This window comes from Microcaecilia unicolor, chromosome 2, assembly GCF_901765095.1.
Source record: "Microcaecilia unicolor chromosome 2, aMicUni1.1, whole genome shotgun sequence".
NCBI classification, from domain to species: domain Eukaryota; kingdom Metazoa; phylum Chordata; class Amphibia; order Gymnophiona; family Siphonopidae; genus Microcaecilia; species Microcaecilia unicolor.
The window spans coordinates 237,236,438-237,257,232 of record NC_044032.1 but is presented as its reverse complement, the minus strand read 5'-3'; the positions used below and the strand labels follow the sequence as shown (position 1 = coordinate 237,257,232).

The window sequence follows — 20,795 nt, the reverse complement described above, 5'->3', positions numbered from 1 at the left end:
AACCTTTTTAAAACTCTGCTAATGGCCTTTACCACATTCTCTGGCAACGAATTCCAGAGTTTAATTACACGTTCAGTGAAGAAACATTTTCTCAGATTCGTTTTAAATGTACTATTTTGTAGCTTCATCGCATGCCCCTTAGTATTAGTATTTTTGGAATGCGTAAACAGACGCTTCACGTCTACCCATTCCCCTCCACTCATTATTTTATAGACCTCTATCATATCTCCCCTCTGCCACCTTTTCTCCAAACTGAAAAGCCCTAGTCGCTTTAGCCTTTCCTCATAGGGAAGTCGTCCTAACACCTTTATCATTTTCGTTGCCCTTCTCTGCACCTTTTCTAATTCCACTATATCTTTTTTGAGATGCGGTGACCAGAATTGAGCTTTCATTCTTTTAAAAAGTACAAAGACCAGGGGACACTAAATGAAATTACATGGAAATACTTTTAAAACAAATAAGAGGAAATATTTTTTCACTCAAACAATATTTAAGCTCTGGAACTCGTTGCTGGAGGAAAAGTCTGCTATTGAGATGGACATGGGGGAAGCCACTGCTTGCCTCAGGAATGGAAGCATGGAATATTGCTACTAATTGGGTTCCTGACAGGTAGTTGTGACCTGGAATGGCCACTGTTGGAAGCAGGATACTGAGCTAGATGGGCCATTGGTTTGACCCAGTATGGCTATTCTTACATTTGATATGGTAGAGATCTATTAAATCCTGAGCGCATTGGAACAAGTAATTTTGAATCAATTGTTTATTCTTTCAACATTACAAAGACTCCATGTAATACATTTAAATCAAATAAGAGAATAGTTTTTTTTTATTCAATGTAAAGTTAAGCTCTGGAATTTGTTGCTGGAAGATGTATCGCACAGCTGGGTTTAACAGTGATTTGGACAAGTTCCTGGAGAAAAAAAATCCATAAACTGTTATGATATGGGGCTTGGAGGAAAGCCACTATTTATTCCTGGGGGCAGGGTCAGACTGACCATTGGAACACTAGGACAGTGTCCAAGGACCCACAGGCACAGCAGTAGGAGGCCCTCTCTCCCTTAGCCTCCACTTAATCAATTTGATAGGTAGTTAGGGGCCCAGATCACTGTCAGTCTGCCCCTGCCTGGGGGTAAGCAGTAAGGAATGTTGCTACTGTTTTGGGGATCTGACAGGTACTTGTGACCTGGATTGGCCATTGTTGGAAACAAGATAGTGGACTTGATAGACCTTTGGTCTGTCCCATTATGGCAATTCTTCTGTTCTTAAGTTTTATTGGTCTCACTAAGATCTCAATGAATGCATTGCCTTTTCACTGAGCATTCCAAGAAGCTCTTAATCCATCTGAGATATCTCATGGATTTTGTTCCAGTTATTCTTTTCATTTATCTTTTTTATTTATAACTTTCAACGCACTACACAAGAAAAGAAATCTCTTGTACAGGAAAAAAAACAGGCTGATGTCAGCCAGAAAAGATAATGGGGGATGTGGGAGGAGGAGAGAAATCAATCACAAAGCTAATGCAGAATAAATAAAAACAGGAAAAAGTCAGATTCAAATAATCACTACCCCCCCCCCCCCCCCCCGATTAACATGGTGAATGCAAATTTGGGCGTGCACCCAATTTGCATGCACAGTTTGAGTAATAAACCAATTATCTGCGCTAATTGACAATAATTAGAATTTACACACACCTCTTGCTAGGTGCTATTCTATAAAGATGTGCGTATAAATTCTTGTGCATGGATCTGAAAAAGGGGTTTGGCCATGGGAGGGGCATGGGTGGGTCCAGGGCATCCCAATAAATTGCATGCACTGCTGCAGAATATGCCTGATCCACGCCTAATTTAGGCAAGGGAATTTACATCAGGTTTCATTTGGTGTAAATCCTCAAAATGCTCAAACCTAAAAGTCAGGCTTAGATTGCGGCATTAGGCGCTATTGTATAAACAGTGCCCAGCTTAGAGGTCCTTTTACTATGGTGTGCTGAAAAATGGCTTGCTTTAGTGTAGGCGTGGATTTTGGGTGTGCGCTGATCCATTTTTCAGCGCGCCTGTAAAAAAAGGCCTTTTTTAAAAATTTTGCCGAAAATGGACGTACGGCAAAATCAAAATTGCCGCGCGTCCATTTTGGGTCTGAGACCTTACTGCCAGCCATTGACCTAGTGGTAACTGGGCAGTAATGACCTATGCACATCATGAGCGTCCGATACACAAATCTGAAAAAATTATTTTCGGACGTGCGCATCAGGCACGCGCCAAAAGTGAAATTACCGCAAGAGCCATGCGGTAGCTGGGTGGTAACTCCATTTTGACGTGTGTTGGCCACACATTGATGCTTACGTGGCTTAGTAAAAGGGCCCCTCAGAGTGCTGTTTAGTGCTCATTTGTTTGGGTGCCAATTTTTTGGTGCCATATATAGAATTTGGTCCTGATGATATTAAGGTTATATTTGAAAATAATGGTCCTCCCCATTCATAAAGAGGAATATTACAGGTTAAATGTTAGTGTAGTAAATAAGATGGAAAATGAGTAAATGCTGTCTTTACCAGATGCAGGAAACTGTTATTTGACAAAAACATGTTTGGAAGAGAACAGGGAAATGAATGCGATGTATGCAGATGTCTAAGCATACAGATGATGCATGAAATAATGTATGATAGTTCCGCATTCCTATAAATGTTAGATTTTTACTGGAACCACTAGAAGTTTTGGAAAGTACCCTGAATCCCCTGAACTTGCAGATGTAAACAGAATATAATCTAGTCATTGATTTTTCAAAGTTTGTGTCCCATGATTTGTGATGTAACCAGTTAGTTTATGACTTAATGCATTCTTAATAAAAGAACAGAGGACCTGAGGGATTTTGAGACAGTTGTGGGTGCATGGCCTGATTGTAGGCGTGACCCTCTTCTCTCTCCCAAAGGCCTTTGATCTATATTTATTTATTTATTAGTGGTGTGCGTGTGGATTTCTTCCCCTTGGTCTCCTAGATTGGAAAACAAAGGGCCAGGTATGATCCTGTTCAGAGCGGGGTCCCAGGCAATCAGTCCTATATGTAGAAAATCAAGATAAATTAAGTTGAATTTAGAGAAGCCACATGATGGACTAAATTTAATAAATGGTGCCTAAAAAAAAATCGATGCTGAAAAAAATAGCGCTTAGTGATATTCTATAAACAGCGCATTATTATAAAATATGGGCCAGTATGCCTAAATCCACACACAGAGATTTAGACCAGCTTTTCACTGGTGTAAATGCATACGTGTAGATCTTGTCGCATTAACTACGCCTAAGTGTATTCTAAATACTGTGCGTGGATTTATGCACAGTATTTAGAATACGCTTAGGTATGATTGCCTACCGAGCATTAATTTTACGCACCATATATATAATCGGTCCCCTAACACCTTGTATTCCAAAAGAATGGAATACAATGAAACCTTAAATTAGGAGCGGACCCCTTTATTTTATAACAGCGTGCATAATTTGTGAGAATGTCCCCAGTGCGCCCATGACCCTTCCATTGCTGCACCCCCTTTTTGGATCTGCATGTAAATTTTACACACAGATCCAGCTGCATAAATGTAAGTGTGTAAGTTTTAATGAATGTCAATTAGCACCGCTAACTGATTGTTAGGGTCCAATTTTTGGTGCTAATTAGCTCATTATTCAATTAAATTGTGCATGTAAATTGGGTGCATGCCCAAATTTGCACACTCAATTTTTAGCGCCATTTATAGAATTTGGGGGGTATATGCAGTTTACACATCACCAGAGAATTCTTGCTTCACCATTTTGTATAAGTGATGTTGTTTTAGCCAAAAAGACTGAATTTAAAAATTTGGGAGCCTTATTACAGGGCCGCCGAGAGACTGAGCTGGGCCTGGGGCAAGGCCGCCCCCAGCCACCCCACCCCCCCCAAGGATCGCCTCCGCCCCACCCCCGCCACCCCCAATCGCCATTGCTGTTGCCTCCCTCTCCTGCTCCCAGGCCGCCTGCGCCGCAGTCCCCACCTACCTACCCTCAGCTCCCTTCTGTCTGCCATCTGACCACCTTCATTTAAAAAAAAAAAATATCTTGAAATGGAAGTGGCAGATTGCCTCGGGCAGGCCTTCCCTCACTGTTTCCCACCCTCGCGGAAATAGGAAGTTACATCAGAGGAGGGCGGGGCACAGTGAGGGAAGGCCCGCCCAAGGCGATCTGCCGCTTTCACAGAGAAGGTGCTGCACTGCCAATTTTGAAATTTTTCTTTTTTTTTTAAATGAAGGTGGTCGGATGGCAGACAGAAGAGAGCAGAGGGTGGGTAGGTGGAGACTGGGGACTGCGGCACCAGCGGCCTGACAGCAGGAGAGGGCGAGAGACCGCGGTGCCAGGCCCTCCTTGGAGTCCCAGGCTCGGGGAATTTTGCCCCTCCTCTCGGCGGCCCTGCCTGGTTAGCAAAAGACTTGAACTTCTCAAACAGTTTTCATCAATAATACAGCCTGATTTTGTGAGCCTAAGATTACTCCATAGATTACACGCCCTTCTCAATAAAGATCATGCTGTTTTAATACATGCCTATATAACTTCCAGAATTGATTACTATAATGGGTTGTATTGTGACTTCCCAGGATATCAATTAAAAAGATTACAGGTAGTGCAGAATATTGCAGCATGATAATTAATGAACAAGAAAGCTTTTGGACATGTTATGCCACTTTTATCTGAACTTCATTTGCTGCCCTACTGAATAGCACATTTGCTTTAAGTTACTGTGTTAAGGTGCCCTTTTACGAAGCCATGTAAGCGTCTCTGCGCACCCAATGCGCGTCAAAAATGGAGTTACTACCCAGCTACCGTGTGGCTCTTGCGATAATTTCATTTTTGGCATGCATCAGATACGCTCATCCGAAAATTTTTTATTTTCAGATGCGCATATCGGACACACACCAAGTGACATTTGATACATATAGGTCATTACTGCCTGGTTACCACGTGAGACTTTACTGCTCGGTCAATAGCTGGCGGTAAGGTCTTAGACCCAAAATGGATGTGCGGCAATTTTCATTTTGCCGCACGTTCATTTTTGGCAAAAATTTTAAAAAGGCATTTTTTACAGGTGACTGAAAAAAAGATTCTGCGTGCGCCCAAAACAGGTGTTTACACTACCACAGGCCATTTTTCAGCGCACCTTTGTAAAACGGCCCCTTAGTTTTTTGCGCTCTACGATTAGAGAGGCCTTTAGACTTACAGGAATTATTAAAAATCTGTGAGCCTATTAGACAACTCAGGTCATCTCAACAAGGTTTTCTTAAAGTACCAAATAATGTTAAATTGCAAATTACCTGTAAGAGACCTTTTGGAATACAAGGTCCAAAATTGTAGAACGCTCTGCCTTTGGACCTTCATCAGATTCAGTGTTGTGGAAAATTTTAAAAAATTTTTGAGTAGAGAGGTGTGGTAGCCGTGTTAGTCCACTTTTAAAGGTAATCAATAGAAATAAAACAAAATAAAATATGGAAAAGAAAATAAGATGATACCTTTTTTTATTGAACATAACTTAATACATTTCTTGATTAGCTTTCGAAGGTTGCCCTTCTTCGTAAGATCGGAAAGCTAATCAAGATATTTTCCACATCACTGAATCTGATGAAGGTCCAAAGGCAGAGCGTTCTACAATTTTGGACCTTGTATTCCAAAAGGTCTCTTACAGGTAATTTGCAATTTAACATTATTTGGTACTTTAAGAAAACCTTGTTGAGATGACCTGAGTTGATTTCTATTGATTAAAAATGTTTAAAAGCATGATTTTACAGTATGTACTCTTTAGGAAAAGATTAAGACAGGCCACTTTTAGGTTTGGATTTTATTATGGGTTAATTTATGTGTATACACCGCTCCCTCAGTATAACACGGTACTTCGGACCCAGAACCAGTAGCACCTAATGACAAAGGTCATGCTATAATAAAAGGCCTGTAAAGATGCGTACAAAAGTTCTGGAAGCCATATTCACTAGTGCATTGTAACCAAAGTTATGTTATAACAGTGTGTGTTATAATGAAGATGCGGTGTATTTTTACATTGTTAACTTGCCATTTGCTTTGAGCTGTTTTTTGGTGACATGAACAATCAAATAGTATATAAACGATGCAGCGCTCCTAACTAAACCACAAACAGGATCAATTATCAGAAGCTAGACAAGCACCTATGGTAGTTTTATCCTTTAAGAAGGTTTCAATTAGGGCAGTATTCAAAAGCTTTTACTGAAGTAAATGGCTACATACACCAGTGAAACGCTATTTGAAAATTATCCACCTTGTATACAGGTTAATGAGACATATACTTTTACCCAGATTTGTGTGGAGATATTCCTAAGGCAGGGTTAGATTGCATGAGGTTTTCATTTTTGAAATACATTATTTTTTACGGAGAAAGTGTCTGCACAAACAGCAAGAACAAATCAGTTGAACATATTTTTTCCTGGGCAATTTTCGGAAATGTTTCATTTTTTTTAACACCTGGGAAGAACAATTGAAAAGCATTTCCTCAGGTGTTTACCTTTTTAAAATGAGAATTTCATAGTGTACTTCTTCTTAGTTACTAGGAAAAAAGCATGGGGTAAATTTATAAATTATTTTTTTTAGTAAAGATGGTTGTGGATGCAGAAAAAAGCCTTTTATAAAATGTCATGGACATTTAATAAAACATCTAAGTCCAATTTTGGACATTTTGCTAAAAATGTCCAAAAATTAAGTGGTGAATGTACCCATTTTGGAACCTGAAAAACATCTATCTTTTTGGTTCAAAAATCACCTTTTTCCTAGATGTTTTGTGCTCAATGAGTTTTTCTTTTGGGACCATTTTGGGCTATCACTTCATGTAGACTGGCAACACAGAAATCCCAGCAGAGCAGTGGGGCAGCCTAGGAGGCACTGCAGTAGACTTCACATAAAAGGCCCCGGGTACACAGGTCTCCATAACCCCCTATATTGTATGGTAAGCCCTCTAAGAGCAGAAACGCGCCTTCCAAGAGCAGAAAAATACCTAATGTACCTTACTGTACACCACTACAATAGCTCTCAAGCTTGCAGGTGTGACCTATATGTAGGTACAATAGGTATTTAATATATTTTGGAGGGCTCACACGTTCCACCACAAGTGTATCAGTTAGAATGAGATAAGGACCTGGGTCCCCTTCTCTATAGTTCACTGCACTAACCACTAGGCTACTCCAGGGACCTGCTTGCTGCTCTAATAGGACTGGCTATAACATCTGAGGCTGTCATAGAAGCTGGTTTGTACTGTTTCTTTCACATCTTTGGGGGGTGGGAGGGGCGTCAGTGACAACTGGGGAAGAAAGGAGGATTATGCCTTAATCCCTCCAGTGGTCATTACGAGTGCTTTTTGGTCACTTAGTTGTTACTGAACTAGGTCTAGCCAAAAAGGTTTTCATTTTGACCCTAGATGTTTTCATTTTGTTCTATTATTGCAGAAAAATGTTTATGTTTTGGGGCTGCCCATGTCCTGCCCAACATACACCCCCATCATGCCCCTTGAAATTTGGATGAACTGTGGAACAAAATGTCTAAAATCGGAGCATAAAAAATCACAACTTCGATGTTTTGGAGAGAAAAACTTCCTTCTGCCACCTTATGATATTTTTTTGTTTTCAAAATGAGCTCCTGTGCGTATTTATTATGGGGTGCTTTTACTAAGCTGAGGTAAGCACTAACACAGCTTAAAAGGGCTTACTGTGGGGTGCACAGAGGTGTCTCATGGTAAGTTTCAAATGTGCACATGCTACCTACATGCTAAATAATATTTTTTAGTTTTTAGCTAAGGGGGCAGGCATGTCTGGGGGCTGAAGAGAGGGCATTTCTGTGCAAATCAGTTAGTGTATTGGCCGTAAGGGCTCGTGCGCTAATTTTTGTTAATTGTCATGCAAAATTTATGTATTCTTTGTTGCTCCTCACATTACAAACTGAGCTTTTGCTGAAAAGAAGGGATTTATATTTTCCACTTCTGGATTGTTTTGGAGGTTTACCTTTTGAGGTGGATTTTTGCTCCATATTTTGATTTTAACAGTAGCACATGGTTGTTAGTTTGGAAAATGGAAAATGATCCATTTTCTGGCTGTGGTAGAAATAACCTTAGTGTGTGAGAAAGACCTGCATAAGGACATGCTGAGGCCACTTTCTACTGCAGCTTTGTAAAAGGACCCCTATGTATGATGTGCATAGACATTCCTAAAGGCATAGTTTGGGTGGCATGGAGGAAGAGTTGTAATGTACAAGCTTATTTCATAAAATACTTGGGTATGTGCATAGACTGCTTACATACCCTTACACTGTCTTCAGAACAGCTCTAAATTTGTGCATCTGCATTTGTGGTCTATTGGGGCTGGTCCTGGGAGCCTATTTTAGAAATGCACATAGGTGCTAGGTTGCTTTTCTAAAATAGGCATCTTTTTACTATTTGGGCACAGGTGTCCTATTATAGAATGTGTGCATTCAGTTTTCAAAGTAGTATTTTGTCTCCTTTCTCCCCAATCACCTGCATAAGTGCATGGATGACTTTAGTGTAAAATACACATGCTAGAAGAACTAACATTGCAACTACGCAGTCTGTTTGAACACTGCTGCCACGATTAAGTGCAGTTTCTATTACTCATAGTTCATCTGTGTGGAGCTACATCATGACTGTTATGTAATACTCCAGGTGACCAATAGATGTCGCTGTATCACTGTAGAACCTTATAGTTATGTCTTGCAATTTGATCATGTTGCTCTCAAAGATATGTCTTATTTCCTTTCAGCCAACCTGCAGGGGAAATTAATGATCCAAAAGCAAGCACTGAAAACTGCATGTGCAACAGTAATGACAACCTTTCCTTTCCTTTGTAAAGGGATATTGCCAAGGTGATTTGTGCAGGTAAAAATCATTTTACCCATGGGAATCGGCTGTCTGAAAATTGTCCACCTTTATGAGGTAAAAGCTGTGCATTTTAGAGGAGCGGAATCAAGGAAACACTCCTGGAGGGCAGGAGATGCAAAGAGAATGTTTTTTTACTTCTTGGCCTACTCTGTCACCTGACCATTTCTCAAGTAGACAAAAACTGCATCCAGATGTGCCTCGAGTCAAACTGAATCCTGGTGACTAGAATTAGGAACACCGTCCCCCCAGAGTATACAAGAAAGGAAATAAAACAAATATATGAATAGCATAGGAGGAGTTGTAAACTACACAGCGCAAAAAGCATGAGGGTAGCTACAAAAATTGTAGAAGGCAAAATAACTAAAACAGCAGAGTGGACTCTGACATTAAAAATTGATATAGTTAAGCCTTATCTAATGTGATGACATTTAAGATCCATCAGTAAACAAAAAATATTTCTCCAAACCCAACAGTAATGCAAGTGGGGCCTCACCAATGACTTGTATAGGGGCATTAACACTTCTTTCTTCAGCTGGTTATACCCTCTCTATTCAGCCCAGCATCATTCTGGCTACAGCCACCGCCTTACCGCTTTGTTTCACTGCCTTCAAATCCTCAGACACTATCACCTCTTTCCTGATCTGTGCTTGTCAGTCCCTCAAACTCTATCTCATATGTCTCATTTGGATTGCTATACTCCAAAGGCATCACTCTGCACTTTTTCGCATTAACTTTTAACTGCCAGACCGTAGACCATTCTTATAATTTCTAAACATCCCTTCTCGTGTTTTCTACATCTTCTGTCCACATTGTTGGATTTTTTGGGTCATCCACAAAATGCAAACTTTTCCTTCTAATCATTCGGTAATGTTATTCTCAAATATATTAAATCAAACCGGTTCCAGTACCGATCCCTGAGGCAGTCCACTTCCACATTAGTCAATCTAGTGTTGTTGGTTGGATAGAGGACATTTATGATTGGTAGTTGTTTCTCTTCTTTATAGGTAGATCTCTTTTTTTTCTGTTTTCTCTGAAAGTTGTTGACTATTAATTCTACCATTGTTAAAAGCAATCCAGTTTTACAAGATAAAATTAAGAGCTTTGCATCTGTCTTTTAAAATCTTTCCTTAAGTCATACCGCCTGATATTTAAAGCCATTTAACCAGCCAAGAATGGCTCCTGGCCAGTTAAATGGACTTAGCTAGCTATTCCAACTGAATATTGCCCGTTAGTATTTAGTGGAAAACCGGTTATATTGGGTGATATAACTGGCTATCAGCTAATATTCAGCACATCGCCGGCTACGTTTGGCAGCCAGATTAGGCCGCTGAAAGCAGGCCTATCTTTGGCCAGTTTCAACTTAACTGGCCAGCGCTAAATATTGACTTGCCAGTTAAGTTGAAACTGGCCAAACATAAACCAGATATTCTAATGCCAGTCACCAGAAACGGCCCGGCATTGAATATCCAGGCTCAGTGCCAACCATGACTCACCCATTGTCTGAGTATCATCCACCTTATTGAAAATGATTAGGTAATATCTGTTTGAAAGAAGTTGAAGTAGTTGGTCAACCATCTAAACTAAAGTGTGCTATCGTCCAGCTGCTAAGTGAAAAGCCCAGGAGAAAACAAGAGTCTTAGAGGGTCAACTGTCTAGAGAATGAATGTTTTATAAAGATCTCAAGGAGAAGAGGTTTCTAGAGCCAGCAAGTTTCGAAAGTGTGCGAATTCATCAATAAGGAATGTGAAATGCAAGACAGCTAATGGTTTAAGAGTATCTAAGGGGAGAGGGAATTTCAGAGCTCTAGTGAAAAACATATTTCTGTATGTTACCATGCACTCAATAAACTTGACTATTTATCTGTGCATATTAGATTAGAAGTGTGTATGGAATTTTGGATTTAGATATGACACTCAGATAAACAGAATGTCAGGTAGAACGTATGTGCCAGTCTCCTTCTCATTTCAATGCACGCTCTACCTGACATTCTGTTTTTACCGGAGTATTTGGCGCTACATTATACTAGTGTTTTGAATAGTGCATCATTCATGTATGCACGGTCATTTTAAAGTCCATCATTTCTACTCAACCGCACAATCTCATTTTTACTCCCATTTTATCAGATGCCTGAGGCAGGCACATCCTTGTCAAAACACAGTACTGTTTCGAGTTTTGAAGACCAATTTTGTCTTTCTGATTTTCTGTTTTCTCCATTAATGGCCATGCGCTAATGTTTATAAATAAATCTTGAGAGTTCTCTAGTGGTCTGACTATAGCAAATCTATGCTACAGGAGGAAAAAGCCTCACGAAGCTCAAAAGTCGCTAAAAGCAATCAGAGCCCTTCTTAAGCCAATGATGAAGCAGTCCTGCTCTAGTTGCTTTTAGTGACTTTTGAGCTTTGTGAGGCTTTTTCCTCCTGTAGCATAGATTTGCTATAGTCAGACCACTAGAGAACTCTCAAGATTTATTTATATATATTGAATGTACACTACAGAGGGCTCTACCCTATTTTTTGGTTTAGCATTACGAAAATGTTGCCATTAGCGTGTGGCCATTAACAAAAATTAGTGCATAGGCAATTACTGCCACCCATTTTATTAGCATGCAGTAATGTAGATGCACTAACTGATTAAAATAGAAATGCCCACTCTTTGCCACCCTGACATGCCCCCTCGAAGGACAAAAATCCAAAATTCTTTTGTGTGTGATTTGCGCATGCAAATGTCAAAAACTTACCGCGGACACCTGAGCGTGACCCACAGAAGACCTTTTAAACAATGTAGTAAAAGGGCCCCTATTTTTATTTCCTCACCATTTCAGATTCAGATTAATCATTTTTTTCTTAATGCTTCACTAACGTTTACACATATTTAAAGACAAAACATTATTCATCAAACATTACCAAAAATTGGCTCTGGTATAGTGTTCCATGTAGAGCTGCTCATCAGAGAATGGAGCAATGTGGATGTCACTGAATGTTGGAAACATCATTCCTAAAATCCAAAACAAAATTACATATTACGACTGAGGCAACTGTTATAAAGCATCCCAGGAGAGAGAGGAAGACAACCAAAGAATGGAAGGCCTCGAGCTGTGGTCATTATTGCTGAAACCCACCTTGAACAATTTGGGGAAAAGTGGGCTATAAATTAAATAAACAAAATAAATAAATTGCAGACTGCAAGAGAACTTTCCCTGAGAATTAGTATAAGGCCAATATTCAAAAGTGTAGGTTCCTAATTTTGGGTTCTTTTACCAAGGTGCGGTAAAAACTGTCCTTAGCCCTTATACAGGTCATTACCACGTACTAAGGCCAGTTTTACCGTGGCCGTAAAAAAGTTCCTATTTTTCATTTATTTCATTAATGGCTGTGCGCTAATGTTACCATTACTGCACAGTTGTTAAAAAAAGGTCTGCAGCAGTACTTACCGCCACCTATTTTGGAGGTGGTATGGGCTCCCGTGTTAAGCGTGTGCTAATCAGAACGTGGTAATGTAGCTGCACTAACTGGTTAGCACAAGAATAGATCCATAAAAAATTTTCAAAAATATATTTAGGGCCCAGTTAGCATGCACAGATGGAAAGTTACCACAGGATGCCTTAGCACATGCTACGGTAACCATTTTTCCATGCGCTAAGCCTGCAGTAGGGCTAAGCGCACCTTAGTAAAAGGGCCCCTATGAGAGGTGGAAGGGCTTTTTTGATATAACGTCTAAATCTGACTTTGGACCTTTTGCAGAAAACATCCAAGAATCCAGTAGTGAACATGGCCATTTTTGAACCAGAAAAACGTCTATCTTTTTGTTTCGAAAATGGCCATTTGGTAGACGTTGTTGAGCTCGGTGAGTCTATCTTTTTGGACAATTAAAAAAAAAAAACATCCAAGTTAAAAATGCACAAATTCAAGCCACTGGGATGTAGGAGGAGCCAGCATTTTTAGAAGACTGGCCACATAGACATCCCAGCATATTGGGGCACCCTAGGGAGCAATGCAGTGGACTTCACATAAAAGGTTTCAGGTGCATCTCTCACCATTACCCCCTTAAATTGTATGGGGAGCCCCTACTGTACCCAATGTACACTATTACAATAGCCCTTATGCCTGCAGGCATCATCTATATGTGGGTACAGTAGGTTTTTGGTGAGATTTGGACAGCTCACACTTTCCACCAAAAGTGTAATAGTTAGGGTGGATTATAAGCCTGGGTCCCCACTGCACTGCATTGACCACTAGGCTTCTCCAGGGACCTGCTTGCTGCTCTACTAGGACTGGCCATATCATCTAAAGCTGTCATAGAGGCTGATATGTACTGTTTCTTTCATATCTTTGGGGGGTGGGGAGAGGGTCAGTGACCACTTGGGGAGTAAGGGGGGGTTGTGCCTTAATCTCTCCAGTGGTCATCTGGTCATTTAGGGCACCTTTTTCTGAGTCGTGATAAAAACAGGTCTAGACCAAAATGTCTAACTTTCAGCCCTGGACGTTTCTGTTTTGTTCCATTATGGTAGAAAAACATCCAAGTTTGGGAACACCCAAATCCTGCCCCCAACACGCCCCTGACACACCCCCTTGTGATTTGGATGCACTGCTGACAAACTGCACAGAAAAACAGCTTAGAAATGTGTTTCCAAAATAGTGATTTGGATGTTTGCATGCATAATCATCATGTATATGTTAGCACCCACTTTATAGAATTACCCTCATTAAGCATGCATAATTAAAAGTATGATGTCCAATTATGTAATTTGATTTGAAGGTTCTTGAAAGGATTATGTTAGAGTGATCTTAATCATTGAGTTTAATTATTAAATTCTGAAAGGGGTCCTAGAGGCCTGAAAGTCTATCTATTTATTTACTTATTTAAAATATTTCTAGCTTGCTTCTGTGGCCTCGCCCAAAACAAGTTACCATAAAAACATAAAATAGTCTCATAAAATGTTAAACCATATAAGAACAGAACAGAGATTAACATAATAATATAAGACAATACCCATAGCATCATACACTATAACAAAGGGGGGAAGGGGTAGAAGGCTAAAGGTTTGCCTGGAGCACCTAATGTAAAGGCCCTGCGAAGGCAAACACAGTAATGGAAAGCTTGAGATGATTAGAAAGGATTTTTAATTGGGACAACATGATGGAAAAGTCACCTGTGAACAAAGGCATTGCCAAAGGAATTAAACTGGGCAAACTCGACAGGTCTTTAATGGTCCTTATCTACTATTATACTCTGTATTTCTAGTCTCCAATTAATTGAAAAGAAAGTTCTCATTAGATAAGCCAATATTTTACAGTCAAGATCCTATGGAGTCTTTTATGCTTTTATTCTATCATTTGTTCAGATCAAGGGGAGGAGGAAGCTGTAAAAATCCCTGGAGATTTTCCTAATTCTGTCGCTCAAGGTTGCTTATGAGGTATGAATCTGGTGTTTGATCTTGGATTCATTCTCAAAAGGCAGTGAGAGAAGTAGAATAATGACAAAGGCCAAGTAATCTTAGGAGATTGTGCAGCAGCTAAACTTGTCATTAGGAATGTCATCCTAATGGGGGCAGAGTCCCAATTACATACTACAAAGCCCCTATACTCACTGTCAGTCTGCACAGTATGTGTCTTATTAGCCAATAAGACCCATTCATGTTTTTGTACCTTATCTGATCCTATGCATTTCTTTAATAAACTATTTCTTTGTCCTCACATAAACCCAAGTCTTAACTTCTTATTACTGATGAAAGTAACTTGTTTTTCTATTACTGGCTAAACTCAGTACAGATTGACCCATATCAGAAATGGAATAATGGGTCACTGGAAAGAGAAGGGGGCTAGCAGCTGGGCAAATAGGTGAGAAGAATGCCAACTGTTTGGTGAGATGGAGAAAAGGTCAGTAGATGGGGATGAGGAGGTTGTAGCTGAAAAGAATGCCGGCATCTAGGGTTGAGCTAAAGGAAGAGAGCAATGACTGAAAAGCTGATAAAAGGATACCAAAAGCTTGAAAGGACAGGAAGAAATGACCAGGGGAGAGAGGATGAAAAGGGTGGTGAAGGCAACTGGATGGAAAGTAGGGGAATGCAGGGAGGGGAATAAGAGGGTTAAAGGGAAGTAGGTATGGCTGAAGCATGGGAGTCACGAAAAGAAATGGCAGAGAAGAGAAAATCATGGAAAGAAAAGAGGGATAATACCATAAAGCAGATAGCAGGCACAAGAGTAAACAACGTAACGAAAGACTAGAAGAAAGAGAGAAGGGACAAAAGAATAGACTTGAGAAATCAAAGTACATAGAATATGAGTGGCCTATGGAAGGGGAGTAAGGAATGGGATAACAGACAGATAGATGAGAGAGAAGAAAGTAAAATAAAAAGAACTAAAAAATAAAAGGGAGTAATGAAATGGCGAACAGAAAGACATAATGAAACATCAGAAGGAAGGCAGGTAAGTCACACAACAAAGGAAAAAACTACTTTATTTTAAGGCAATATGTAAAACTACAATTTTCAATCAAAATAGCCCTTCTGTGCATTGTAGGTCATTTACAAATAAAGGCAAAATTATGTAAATATAACATTGAATTCCTAACCCTAGCCACAGAGTCTACCTGTGAACTGCAACAAAAACCTTGAGAGCTTTCAATGTTTCGAGTGTATTCTGGTTATAGGAAATTATGAGCACACGGTTAGGCTGCCTACACATTGCTTAACTCTTTTTTCAATCAATGTGCTGTTGACTTTGGTTTAAATGAGTGATCATATGTCCTAGTTTGCACTTGCACAGCTGTGCCAATAGACTCACCATTTGTCTTTAGCCATTTCTTGGCATGGAGGTAGCTCTCCAGCATTCGCTCATTGAACAGCATATACCCCATAGGCTCTGAAATGATAACATCTACTTGCTCAGGCAGAAGGATCTCCTCAATTTTTCCTGACATTACTATGATCTTATTTGAAAGTTTGTTGTTAAGTACAAGTATCTGTGGAGAGAAAAGAACTTTATTTTTATTTTGTACAAACATGCTAAATGGCATAATGTGTCCATGCTATCATCTGGATCTGTACAAGGATTAAGAGACACTCTATGAAGTTACATACTATAGTATAAATAGACTTTGACCTCGACCTAGCAATATTTTTAAAACAAATGGGAGAAAATATTTTTCTACTCAATGTATAGTTAAGCTCTGGAACTCATTGCCAGAGGATGTGGTAAAAGCAGTTAGAATAGCAGGGTTTTAAAAAAAGGTTTGGATAAATTCCTGGAGGTAAACAGTTATTAAGGTAGATCTGGGGAAAGCCACTATTTATCTCTTGGGTAAGTAGCAAGGAATCTTGCTACTTTTTGAGATTCTACCAGTACTTGTGTCCTGGATTGGCCACTGTTAAAAGCAGGATACTGGCAATGCTTATATCTTATGTCTTCAGAGGGAGATTCTTTAGACAAAAGAAATAAGCAGGTTAATTGTCATTTAAAAAAAACCAAGGAATAAGGTAACTTATGTCAGAGATGGAAGCAACTTTGGGATAACAAGTAGGGTCCTTTCAACATTATTTCTAATATGGAGCACCCAAAAAAAACCTAATTTTGCACAGATTTCTGTTTCTTCCCTGGTGCTTCCTGACAAACTACAGATGAAAGAGTAACATGGGGTCTGCAGTCATGTAAGAGAAAATGGGTCCTGTTTTTGCAACTACATTCAAAGCAGTTTACATATATTCAGGTACTTATTTTTGTACCAGGGGCAATGGAGGTATTAATTAATGTAAGTATTAATTACTGCCAATAATTGGTTGTTAATGCCAATTGACAGCTCACTAGCTAATTAAATTATGTGCACAACTACCCCTAGTCTATAACTTGTGCGTGTGACTTTGCATGGTAGTCACAAAGTTGGGTGTGCAACTTTGTAGAATATGGGGTTAGTATACAGAAAAAATTCCAAAGCCTCAACCAATAGCAGTGTAAATTGTATATTCAGAGACATCACCGGGGAAGAGTAGTGCTTTGGTGATCCCTAAATGCTCATTCTAACTCTAGAAAGTAAGAATGCCTTTAATATCCAGTATTTAGAGTAGAGGAGAAGATAGTTATTGGAGGGAACTGCTCAGAGTTATAAAGCCTGAAACAGAATTCAAATCTTTGAATTTGGTTCCAGGCTCCTGGCCTCGACCCATGTCAGGCAGGGCCCTCATGTCTGATGCCCTAGCCAGCAAGCCTCAGGCATTTACATGTAGCTGTTATCTGCTAACCCAGCAGGTACGCTGAAGCTAAAAGAGCCAGGCAGTACCCAGGCAGGGGTAAGAAGCTGTAGAGACCTCTGCCCTGCCCTGGGTGTTTGGGGAACTGGGATTCTCTTTCCTCCTCTGAAAGATTGAAGGAGAAAGAGGGAATAAGCTGTTTCCACCTCGTAATTCCAGTTGGGCAAAACCCAGAGACCCCATCCATACTATTAAGGAAAAAAAACCACTTGTATTTTCTAGATTATAGGTCACTCCATTATATGTCTCAAGACGCAAAAATGCTGAAAACTACATAACTTTCTTAAATAAATCACTCTGGTATATAGGTCACTCTGACTTTGTTGAGATTGGGCACAAAATATGCCAACAGTTGCTAATATATGTGGCTAGATTTGGCCAAAAATATTAAAATGAACAGTATGAAACTTACCAGTAAGCAAATTTATTGCAAATAACAAATGTTTATTACATTCAGAGCCTGGTTAAGAAATTTGCAAATAAAGCATTGGCTAAGTTTATTCATTTGAAAAGCCATCAAAATGATTCATACTATGAGTTCATTTATTTTATCTTCTGCCTAGATTTACTCCAGGAATGGGTGCCGAAATAGCAGAGACAACAAGGGACAAAGCCGGGCATGGGGCAGGGCTGCCACCACCTCCTCCACTCAGGCCGCCACTGCTGCTACCCCCCCCCCCCCCCACTTGCTACTGCCACTGTTGCCCTCTCTCCACTTGGGCTGTCTGCCGCCTCCACCCCCCACTCGGGCCACCACTGCCCATGGCCCCTGCATCTTACTGTGTCTACTCCTCCCTCGGTCTGTCACTCTCCTGCTCTTGTGTGCTAGGACTCGGGTTACCCCCGTTTTCTATTTCTGTTGATGGCTCTCTCATTCTCCCTGTCACCTCAGCTCGAAACCTCGGGGTCATCTTTGACTCTTCTCTCTCCTTCTCTGCTCATATCCAGCAGATCGCCAAGACCTGTCATTTCTTTCTTTACAACATCCGTAAAATCCGCCCCTTTCTTTCCGAGCACTCTACCAAAACCCTCATCCACACCCTTGTCACCTCTCGTTTAGACTACTGCAATCTGCTTCTTGCTGGCCTCCCACTTAGTCACCTTTCCCCTCTCCAGTCAGTTCAAAACTCTACTGCCCGTCTCGTCTTCCGCCAGGGTCGCTTTACTCATACTACCCCTCTCCTCAACACCCTTCACTGGCTCCCTATCCATTTTCACATCCTGTTCAAACTTCTTCTACTAACCTATAAATGTACTCACTCTGCTGCTCCCCAGTATCTCTCCTCACTCGTCCTTCCCTACACCCCTTCCCGTGCACTCCGCTCCATGGATAAATCCTTCTTATCTGTTCCCTTCTCCACTACTGCCAACTCCAGACTTCGCGCCTTCTGTCTCGCCTGGAATAAACTTCCTGAGCCCCTACGTCTTGCCCCATCCTTGGCCACCTTTAAATCTAGACTGAAGCCCACCTCTTTAACATTGCTTTTGACTCGTAACCACTTGTAACCACTCGCCTCCACCTACCCTCCTCTCTTCCTTCCCGTTCACATTAATTGATTTGATTTGCTTACTTTATTTATTTTTTGTCTATTAGATTGTAAGCTCTTTGAGCAGGGACTGTCTTTCTTCTATGTTTGTGCAGCGCTGCGTACGCCTTGTAGCATTATAGAAATGCTAAATAGTAGTAGTAGTAGTAGTAATGTAATCACCAAGGTCCCGACACACAGGAGCAGGAGAGAGACAGACTGAGGGAGCAGAACCTTCTGCCTACCTCTGGAAGCCTTGCTGGCACTGGCCACCCCTCCCCCCGTGAAGGCTGAGGAATCTTGCCCCCTGCCTCCTCCCTCTCAGTGGCCCTGCCAGATAGGACCTGTCGCAGGCTAGGGAATGCTCAAGAGTCAGGAGCTTAGAGGCCCTGCTCAACAGAGGCCCACATTTGGAGCTTACAGATGACACGACATGGAGAAGAAATGGAGTCAGAGCTTGCATTTGAATAGACAGAGGCACAGACTGATAAATTGCAGGTAGTAAGAGCTGGAATGGAACTAGAGTTAGACCTGGGTGTGGGTCTTGAGCTAGAATCATCAGGCAGGTTAAAGGGCTGGACAAAGAGTTAGATCTGTGCATCTGAAAATGGCATCTGACACACTGCAAGGCTAGATCAGGAGCTGGAAGTAAGCTGGAACTGCAGGTCAGGAGCTAGAGTCAAGAAGCAGGACCTAGAAAAGAAGTAGACCTGGAAAACTGATGAAAAAACTCAGCAGTAAAGGTTCTTCAGGTAGGAAGTTTGATAGCAAAAGGGCAGGTTAACCTTTGGGTTAATGTGAATAGTTTCCTGCTTCCCAGTAACCGCTTTCAACTGAGCCCCAGTCATAGTAAACATAGTAGATGACGGCAGAAAAAGACCTGCACGGTCCATCCAGTCTGCCCAAGAAGATAAATTCATACCTGCTACTTTTTTATTTGTACTGTCCTCTTCAGTGCACAGACCGTATAAGTCTGGCCAGCCCTATCCCTGCCTCCCAACCACCAGCTCTGGCACAGACCCTATAAGTCTGCCCAGCACTATCCCCGCCTCCCAACTACCAGTCCCGCCTCCCACCACCAGCTCTGGCACAGACCATATAAGTCTGCCCAGCACTATCCCCGCCACCCAACCACCAGCCCCGGCACAGACCGTATAAGTCTACCCAGCACTAGTCCCGCCTCCCAACCACCAGCCCCAGCACAGACCGTATAAGTCTGCCCAGCACTAGCCCCGCCTCCCAACCACCAGCTCTGCCACCCATTCTAGGCTAGTCAATCCCCAATGCCTATGGGGTGTGGCTTTGGGATCCTCGACTTGCTGTACGTTACTTGCTGGTCTTATCATCAGGACTCCCATCCTCAGCTCTGGGGTTGATCATAGTACAAGCCCACACTGGGGTCTTGGCCTGACAAAAGGCAAAAATTTGCAACTAGTGAAATGTTATAATTGTTCTAAAGCATTGCCCTATATGTATTCCAACACCAGCATGCTCTCAGATACAATGAACATTCTACAAGGCAGGTGTTGCAGTGGCTACAAGGCCACAGCAGGTAAACCATATATGAGCAATTCTATAAGTAGGTGTTAACATTTACATAAGCATTACCTTTGTAAATGTTTAGAATACTTGTTTATATGTGTACATGGGCACACTGATGCATGTATATTTATTTATTGGGATTTATTAACCGCACTTATGAAGAGATTCAACCAAGGTGGTATACAGTAGGTACAGTTTAATATAAAACTTATAATTTTAACATCATAACAATAGTAAAATATCCAAGAATAAACATAAATACAATAAATGAGGTAAACTTGAAAACAGTAAATGGAAACGTAATAATACAACCACCTTGAAACAATATCAGAAATATACAGAAGCTAGCACGCCACCAAAAGTTATTCTGTGAATTCCTGTTTAACTTACATAGCACATATTTGCAAGGGGAGCACACACAGGGATGAAGTACATAGGCGGAGCTCCCACTTACGTGTGTAGCTTAAAGCATACTGTAATTTATGCAGGTTGCTGCTGCACTTAGATGCTCACACTTTGCCATCTCTATGGCGAAAGCGTGAGTGCCCAAATGTTAGATATGTTGATATCT

At 40.9% G+C, this 20,795-nt stretch overlaps 1 protein-coding gene across 2 annotated transcripts in view; it reads right to left on the bottom strand.

The window, feature by feature from the left end:
* LOC115463376 (histone-arginine methyltransferase CARM1-like) overlaps window positions 1-20,795 on the bottom strand; it is a 220,459-nt gene that overhangs the window by 62,759 nt on the left and 136,905 nt on the right. For both annotated transcript variants that reach the window (XM_030193817.1, XM_030193818.1), the window contains exons 6-7: window positions 15,697-15,874; window positions 11,818-11,908 (exon numbers count right to left, since the gene is read on the bottom strand). In XM_030193817.1, the coding sequence (XP_030049677.1) occupies window positions 11,818-11,908; window positions 15,697-15,874 (269 nt within the window). The remainder of the gene's footprint in view (window positions 1-11,817; window positions 11,909-15,696; window positions 15,875-20,795) is intronic.